Source organism: Neltuma alba, unplaced genomic scaffold (genome assembly GCF_004799145.2).
Source record: "Neltuma alba isolate B1F8T4 unplaced genomic scaffold, ASM479914v2 tig00004944_pilon, whole genome shotgun sequence".
Classification (NCBI taxonomy): Eukaryota; Viridiplantae; Streptophyta; class Magnoliopsida; order Fabales; family Fabaceae; genus Neltuma; species Neltuma alba.
Window position 1 is genome coordinate 62,087 of NW_021633923.1, and position 9,248 is coordinate 71,334.

The following is a 9,248-nucleotide window of genomic DNA, read 5'->3' on the forward strand; positions in this document are numbered from 1 at the left end:
TTTTAGCCCCATCTAAACACAAAAAAAAAAAAACCACAAAAGCCCCAAACTGAGATTTCACACATTCCCGTACACTTATGTTTCATCGTAATGTTCCATTCTAGTCTTGGTCATTTTGGGATGAGAAAGTCTCATCTTGAAAATTTTCAAGACGAGACAAAAGCAGGACATGAAGAAAAAAACAATATCTCGGAATGGGACAAGACATGGAATAAAGGTGTCCCCTCTATTATCTTTTTTTAATTTCATAAATTTATTTTTATTTATTATTAACATAATAATTTTTATGTTATATTTTCTACAATTTATAAATTTTTCTATATAGGTTATATGATGTTTTTAAAGAGATATTTGAATTTATATATTTTCTATCTTTCAAAAGAAAACATTTCTTGGCTAATTGTCAATTGATATCAATTTATTAGCTTATTTTTATCTATTTTTTATATAATTTTTGCTATAAGTTTTTATGCTCCAAAATACATCGAGTTTTAAAATAAAATAATTCAAAAAAAAGTTTTAAAAAAATAAACATGACATCCCTATCCTGTCCCGGTCCTATTTCGTTCCATGGACGTTGGGAGAAAGATTAAATTTGGCTTTAAAGTAGTTTGAGAGTGATTTGAAAAAAGAAAAAGAAACACTATAATCAACAAGACATGCAAAACTACAAGTACATGCACACTAAAACTTGAAGAGGACCACGCCATATAACGAGGAAGATTGATGACATCTCAAATAGCAGACCAATCAATCTCCACAGAAGGAAACTTCTCCAACCCAAAGTCGAAAGTGTCATCCTTGGAATCCGAGAAATCCAAGAAACTGACGTCAGATTCAGGGGAAGACGCGATAGCCCAGGATTTATCTGACAAGGACGACGACGACGCTATGTTCTCCACCTTACAATCCTCCAAATCACTCTTTGATTCTGACTCGTCCGATGCCATCTTAGGCTTTGCGTCACCGACGGAGCAAGGCTCCCCTGCATTCCCCTGTTTCTGAAAAGTGGCCAAACTCTCACAAATAGCTTGAAGCTTGGCATCTACAGAGGAATCAAGAGGTTTGTAATTCCCACATTCACCAAGCACATGAGCCCCTTGGTGTTGCAGATGAGAGAAATTGAGGCGAGCAAAGTCGCCTCTAAGCTTATAAGCAGAGTTGTCACAAGTCAAGGCAGCCTCTTCGGCGGTGTCTTTTTTTCTCTGCCGAGCCAGAGAAATATCAAGAACTTAGGTGAAGAAATAGGCTAACCAACGATGGAGCAATGTTGCCACTATTTGTTGCCAGTGTTTTAAAGCTCTAACTGATAGTCTTTGAACCAACAGGACGAGAGCAAGTAGGCAAACGTGAGAGACACAACACATGTAATTCTCCAGCTTATTTGCATTCACTTGTTTCTAAACATTAGATTTTATAATTTCTTTTGACATCACACAAATCATATATATCTTAATTAATGATCTTTTGAAATGGCCTTTCGAAACTAGTAAATACTATTATCATATTGTGACAGTACAGTAACCCAAATAATATGGTCAATATTATCACTAGCTTTTTCGATAAAAGCTTGTTGTGCACGAGTTACTAAAACAGTTTTTTCTGCCTCTCATTCTCCATATCCCAATTGGTGACGCCTCATTTTTCATTATTTATTCCCACCTTTTTTTTAGTCTTTGAATGTTTTTTAACCACGAAATCAGTTGTTGGCAATATATAGTCATTAAGAAAAAATGAGGTAACAATTGGGATTAAGTACTTATTTCAAATGTAATAAGTGAGAGGAATAATATATAAATAAATTCAATATATTGAATGCATTTTCAAAGGAACTTAGTTGTTCACTTTTCTGTTCTCTATCGTCAACTTCTCTTATCATCTTCCTACTTTATTTTTTGTGTGTTGCAAGTTCCGAACTCTAGTTTATTTACCCTCGTTCTCTCTTCTCCTATTCTATTAAAATAGGTTTGAAATGTGGTTGGTTCTTGTCGCGATTTTCTGCTAGTTTGTGAATTTGTGTGTTTGTGAGAGGTGTTGTGTTACCTGTGATTTGTGATTCATTTCGGGTTTCTCGTTAAAATTAGTGATTTTTTTAAAATTCTTTTCGTTGTTTAAAATATTTTGAGTTATTTGGCTGGTTTTTGCTATACATATGGAATGTTGTTATGTTTTGATTTTTGTATTTTTTTTCTCCAACTGATTTTTGCTAGAGCCTTTCTTTCTGACTTCTTAAATTAAGTTTTATTTGTCCCAGATCACGCTACTAATAGATGATCCATTATTTTGTTGACTAATAAAATAGATGATAACAGCAAGATGGAATACGTACGGTGACACTAGAGTTGAATATATCCATTTAGTGGGACGTTCCTTAGAACAAATTTTAATAAAGATGGTACTTTGTATGTGAGGCACAATCACAATAAAAGAATATGAATTTCAAAGGGATGAAAACTTCACAATAAGAAAAAAAGAAAAGACACTATTACTTGATTGAGAATGTAATAACATTATTATGCATGCGTACATATGTTTAATCACATAGCTTTGTTGTATGTAATTTGTTTGCTGCTATCGCTTTTTAGTTCTTGATTCTGTTCCGCTGCATGTGCTAATTCTGTTATTAAAATGCGAAGGGGCTGCTGATCAAAAAGTAACCCCCTATTTATTTATTTTTTTTAAAAAAAAACTGTCTTAGTTAGCAATTATTTGTTATACCCATCACGTACATCACGTATATGATTATTATCATATATGTAACAGCGATTTAAGAAAACAAACAATCATGTATGATAGATCAGAGTTAGCAATGTTGTCAATCTAGAAATCTGAAAAAGTTGGAATTCTCTGTAGACCTTACATATGAACTTATGCTACGTATGGTAGCAAGGAAGTGGGAGGAAGAAAGTGAAAGTAGAAGTGAAATTGAGATATTTGTTTTTTTGGCAGCGTAGAAGTTAGTTCCATGGAACTCCTGCTATGTTTGGATTACAGTTAGAGAAGCCAAAAGTGCATAGGAAAGCGTGAAACTGAGGTTAGTGACTTATTGTGGCTCAGAAGATTGTTTGGATGAGACTTCTTTTTTAACTGACTTATAAGAAAAAGTAACTTTTCTAATTGACTTATCTAACGCAATCTGAACCAACTTTTCTAACTGACTTATGGAAAATTGTACAAAGCTTACGATCTAATTAATCATATGATTTCATATACTTTAATTAGAGATCAAATAAATTTTAATTTATATTCTTGTTTATCCATTATGTATATTTAATTAATTATCTACAATGTGTTTTCAAATTTTTTTTCGTAACAAATACTTTTATTTTATAATATCACAAATAAACTATTTATATTTTATCATAATAATTTTATGTATTTTTTAAACTATTATCACATTAAAAACATAAAATTTCAAACACTATTATTTAATAAAGTCCTTGCCCTTTTCAATCATTTACAACTAAACTAATTTTTCTATTAATCATCCAAACAACTTTTAACTTTTTCAACTGACTTTTTATAAGCACATATCCAAACATAAATCTTATTATATTAACTGACTTTTACTCTAACTTCAATTACAAAAGTCAGTTAGACTATAAGTCAGTTTTGTCTAACATCAATCCAAACATAAGGCTCTGTTTGTTTAGGCTTTTGAGTGGTCCAAAAGTAACTTATCCAGCTCACAAGCACGTTTTGAAAATTCTGGCTTGTTTGGGTGAGCTTTTTTCCTATCCTACTTTAAGGCCAAAGGCTGGATTCACAAGCATGATTGGGTTAAACACCTCAGAGTTGCTTATTGCTTTTTCATTGCGCTTATAGGTGGTTGGTGAGATACTGTTAAAACAATAATTACTCCCAGAAAAAAAATTTCTTACTCTTCTCCCCCATTCTCCGCTCGCTCTTCTTGGCTCCATGTTCTTACTCCTTCATCTACTCCTTTCCTCTTCTTGCCTGACTTGTCCTTGCCATCGCCAAATCGTGCTCGTGGTCTCCAACTCCTGACCACCATCGAACCATCGAGAGCAAAGGCAAGAGACTTGACCGATTTATACGTATTTTAAGCAGAGACAACTTCCCTAGGTCAAGGACTAGCCTTAACAAATGCAGCAGTGCAAGGCTTCCCTGATTTCGAAACAACCAATACGGTGAAAATAAATGCTTATGCTACCAACATGGCAATCTATGTAGGTTCTGGATATGGTACATGTATGTTGGAAAGTACCTGCAATATCTTCGCATTAAACCGGCTATCATTCTCACTGACTAGATAGTTTCAAATACCCATTAGAACAACAGTTCATGGGCATGCAATGTAAGAGAACTCTACCAAAACAAAGGACAAGACAGCATGGAACATCAACGATCTAATTAATGTAAGATGAAATGTTTTCTGGATTGTATTTCTGTCATTTCTGGCAGCATTTCCACTTTTCATGTACGTTTCGTAGTATTTCTTGGAAATTATGTCATTTTTGTTCCAAATGGGATTTTGAAAGAAAAATAACAAAAGAGATTCTAAGAGAATGCAGAATCCGAGATGCTTCACAAAATGAATACAATGGGAAGCTATAAAATACAAAGAAAAACACGCAGAATGATATACCATACCAGTTGATGTGAAATTCCAATGACTTGAGTTTTCTTTTCCAGCACTACATAGTCTCTCACTATTTCCAAGTTTCATAGTTATAGGGCAACTCTATTTTCATTACAGCTTTCTTTCATATTTCTTTCTTCATTTCCCATTATTTTATTTGGGGAACATAAAATAAACGATTGAGGTACAAATTTGTTTTAGAAGTTTTCACTCAAGAGTACTGGGCATCCACAAATTTTTTTTATTGCAAATTTGTAAAATTTAAAATCATAACAATTTAAAATCAGATGTTGACTATTAGTATTTTTAACTAAAATTATTATGATTTTAAAATTATGTGGAACATTTGCATCGAAAAATACTTTGATGATAAATCTATATTTTAACATATTATTTAATGTCCTTTTGGGGATATTTATCAATTAAAGTGGAATAATTTGCATTGATTTTAGATATTTTGAATTAAATACTGGTGGCACAAAATTAGAAATTTAAAAGAAAATCTTATCATATTTTATCTCTTTTTAAATAATTGATTGTGGGTTTTATGATAGTATCTCAATTTATCTTTTGCAGGTCTCAGAAAAGGGAATAAACTTAGAAGGAAAGTTGAAACAAAAAGAAAAGAATTAAAAAAAATAAAAAAAAAGGAAAGAAAAAGACGCAAGAGAGGGAAGGCATGGATTTTGGAAAGATATTAGGTTATATATTAAATCCATCAATTGCAAGATGAAGGCAGACACACAATCACGCCACACGCTTACCATCACTCATACCCTTCCCTTCACACATACACCACCACGGCAACACTTCAATTTCAATCTTCCAAATTCATCTTTCTTCTCCTCCATCTATCCTCCATGGCTACTAAATTTTTGGCACGAGTTGTAGCTTGGTTCAAGACTATGAGAGGCTGAGTTCGCTGTACTCTTTGTGATTGAATTCAATGACTTGAGTTTGGGAGCTACAAAGGGGAGTTTAATTCTAGTCCTTAGTTTAGACTATTTTGTTGATAATTTCTAGTTTGAAATTTGTTATATTTGGTTTAAAGCTAAGAATTGCTAGTTGTAATTCTTGGTTTGGATTGAAATTGCTGAGATTTGGATTGATATTTATAAATTTGAGTACTATATACATATATTTATGTTTATGCCTTTGTTAATTCATTGTTAGTTTGATTTTTATGCGAGTTGTATAGAAATTATGCTTGAAGTGAATTTAACAAGTAATTAATGTTCTAACTGAGTATTAATTTAAAAGGAATAACTTATATAAACCAGTCTTAACCACTTAAGTTACTCTCATATCATTAAACAAACTAGGATAGTTATTGATTCATTCCTCAAGAGCATTCTCGTTATTGATTTCTTACAATTCAAATTTGCATCTTTCATTCTTTCTTAAAAATACCAAAAAAAATAGTTTAGATTTATTTCTTACTTTCTTAATTAGTTTTATTAATTGAAAAATCCTTTTTCAATCCTTCCTTTCAATTCTTTGTCACTTAGTTAACTAAGGAATTAATAAAAAGCTCTTCAAGAGACTCGACCTGAGTTGTGCTTTACTGCATAATTTGGTTTTATTTTTGATTTAACCCAAGGCGACTAAAAAGGTTCAAATCATTTGAAGTGCCCAACGCTCTAGATGAAAACTTTCAAAACAAATTTACTGATAGAATAAATCAAACAAAGCATGGTCTGTGAATAGAGAGAAAATGGGACTCTCAAGGGATAAATCTGCAGAAACCGTAATTGGTTGGTTACGATGTCATGTTCATTGGGTTCCAGGAGCCATTGCTGGGCTCAATGAAGGTGCTTGCAAAAGCTCCATTGTTGCTGGCAGTCAAGCAATCGATTACTTCGTTCAGGGATTCGAGCCTGAAGCTCAGCTCAGTCGCTTGAGCTCGAAGAACGGAGTTCTCAGATTCAACTCAAGTATTGTTCTGTGTTGAGCTCAATGCTTGTGAGAATTTGCTGATTCGCTTTTATGGGCTGAGCCACTTCAGCGACCTGATAGTCCAGATGTTTCTGCTTTCTCATTGGAGATAGCATTGCTGAATCGCGATTCGTTATCATGCCCTTCCTCTTCCTCAGATCCATCAGAACCGGCAAATCCTCCTCTGATTCAGAGTTTTGAGACAGAGACGACGAACTTGAACCTGAAGATGTTCCGCTTGACGAAGCAATGAGAGATCAGTACCAGATTACACAGGCCCAAAGAAAACCAAGATCAAAAGACAAATACAGATACGACATTAAAAGAAAGAAACCCAGAAAATACTGCAGAAAATAAAAGGATTATTGCGGTATCTAGCGATTAGTAGATGGTAATTAGAAAACAAGCAGGGAAGACTATGAAATCATGAAAACATAGTACAACAATCAGAGGAAGGCAACGTAGAAAGATTGAACTAAATGAGTCCTACGCTTGCCCGTAGAATTGACCATATACACAGAAAGGAATTCTCGCAGAATTCGATTCATGAATCTCAAATATCAATACCACGAAGTCATGCATTTAAAAAAAAAAAAAAAACCCTCAAAATCTACCACACTTGATGAGAAAAAAAAATCGCGACTTGAGTCCAGGTTTATTCGTAACACCTAGACTTAGGACTTCCATGCCTAAACAGACTCAAAAATTAATAAAAAGAAGCTGTCTATCAAAATAAATACAAGAGGAAGCCAAGGCAAAATATATTGGGTTTACATTAATTATGGTCTTTTCGATAAAATTGTGCAGTTTGTCATCATCGTAAGAATAGAGAGGGATTCATAAGACCTGAATTTCAGTAATGCACAATTTGAACACTGATTAAGAAATTAGCATCGAGCATGCATCCACTAAATTTTGGCTCGGCATGGTTAATATTTATTTTAAGCTCTACTTGATATAACCAAAATAATGTATGCACATACCCAAACTTCCAAAAGATCAATCAAATTTAAGTTGAAAATGGGATGAGCTTTTTTATTAGCAGCAACTCCAAAATAGATCAGAATTATATAGGAGTAGCAGCAAGCTGACTCTTCAACTTTTAAGTAATGTTTCTTCAACTTTAAATGACCCTTCGCAAATTCTAAATGATTCAATTACAAGAGCAAGAGCTAAAAGAATTAAAGAAGCATTAGATGGGCTAGTGCACTAGCCTTTGACAAAGCAAATAGTAATTGGATGTACAATCTGAATGAAAATTTCAAAGATGTCATTAGTTTAATTTGAACTGAAGATGGAGCTGTTGAACATATTATGAGCTTGGGAGCTTCAATTTAAAGCGCTTGACAAAGTACCACACATAGAAGACTCATTGGAACCTAATTGACATGCTACTTATATTTTGTTTGTAATAGTGCGAAAATTGTTACATACAGTCTTTAACATAAGATTTAGTTTGTATTTCAAATATACATGAAGAACCAGAGGTAGTACTAATTAGTTGCCTAATATGACTTTTAAGTTCCCAAATTATTAAATTAAGTATTAGTTGTTTATTTTCGATGTTAGCATTTAATACTTTTAAGTCAGATTTAAATGTATTTCTTAACATATTGAGTAATTCATTTTGTAATCAGACTTTAGTTAGCTTTTAGAAATGAATAGTTGTGTTTTTACACCTCCAAACATAAGAGTGGATTTCTAAGGTTCTCCATTGAATTAACAAGTTTATCATGGCTTATCAACCTTGTGACATCTTCCAACACTTTGGGTTCTTGCTTTTCCATGCTTAATGATTCAGATAGATTACCAGACCTTTATTGAGATTTTTGTGGTAAGTACATTCAAATTGATTGCAAGTTTATGTGATATTTTTCTCATGACTCTGCACCGCATACAAGGGGGCTTAGTTTGTCACAAGTGAAGGCATCAAAATATTTGAGACATGGTTCCTCTTAAATATCAAAGTTAATTTTGGTAGACCAAGTAATTTCACAGCTCTCATTTTGGGAAGAGTGATAGTAGCTAGGGTTGAGAGTGTTACCACTATAATAATGCTCTCCAACTATTTCTTCCATCGACATACTAGATTAAACATAAATGGTCTCTAGGTTTGGGAGTTGTGCTATTCTTGCATCATCAGAATCTTCATTCTTCTGCATGCATAACTATCAAGAACTTCAAGGTAAAGAACTAGGCTATCCAAGGAAGGAGCAAAGGTGCTACTACTTGTTTCAAGTGCTTCAATACTATGAGGGAGAGTCCTTGGTTTAAGTGTGGTAAATTGAGATTGCTTCAAATATAAACGCCGTGAAGAAAAAATTGTCTCATCAAAGACAATGTAAAATGAATGATTTAAGCTTTTATAAAACACAAACAAACACATATAAATACTAATTACTACTACCTTCGGTCCTGAATATAAGACTCAGTTTGCAATACAAAAAAATTATTGAATCAATTGCACTACAAACTAGGTTTTATATTTAGGATTAAAGGTAGTAATTAATAACATAGTTGGGATATATGAATCTAACCATAATTGTTCAAAAACATATTGAATCAACCGCAAGTCAGATTCATTCACCATATTCGAAATAGAGAAAGGGCCAACTTCAATCTTCTATTGATGCATATCTTCATTAGTGTGGATTTGTACTTGTTGGAGAGCCATTACCCCTTCCCCTAATGTTTCTGGGGGACATGTAAC

At 33.1% G+C, this 9,248-nt stretch overlaps 1 protein-coding gene across 1 annotated transcript; it reads right to left on the bottom strand.

Annotated features, from left to right (window-relative positions):
• Nucleotides 1-722: 722 nt before the first annotated feature.
• Nucleotides 723-4,690, bottom strand: LOC114746352 (ethylene-responsive transcription factor RAP2-4-like). Its single transcript, XM_028934577.1, has 4 exons — nucleotides 4,615-4,690; nucleotides 4,229-4,269; nucleotides 3,958-4,128; nucleotides 723-1,205 (listed from the first exon to the last, which is right to left on the bottom strand). The coding sequence occupies exons 1-4, from the start codon at nucleotides 4,688-4,690 to the stop codon at nucleotides 735-737; spliced, it is 759 nt and encodes a 252-aa protein (XP_028790410.1). The 3' UTR covers nucleotides 723-734.
• Between the last annotated feature and the right edge of the window lie 4,558 nt (nucleotides 4,691-9,248).

Coding starts and splice junctions, on each gene's coding strand:
- LOC114746352 (XM_028934577.1), bottom strand. CDS start 4,690: ATGAAACTTGGAAATAGTGAGAGACTATGTAGTGCTGGAAAAGAAAAC. Junction 4,270..4,614: donor TTGGAATTTCACATCAACTG/GTATGGTATATC, acceptor GAAACTATCTAG/TCAGTGAGAATGATAGCCGG. Junction 4,129..4,228: donor TTAATGCGAAGATATTGCAG/GTACTTTCCAAC, acceptor TTTCGAAATCAG/GGAAGCCTTGCACTGCTGCA.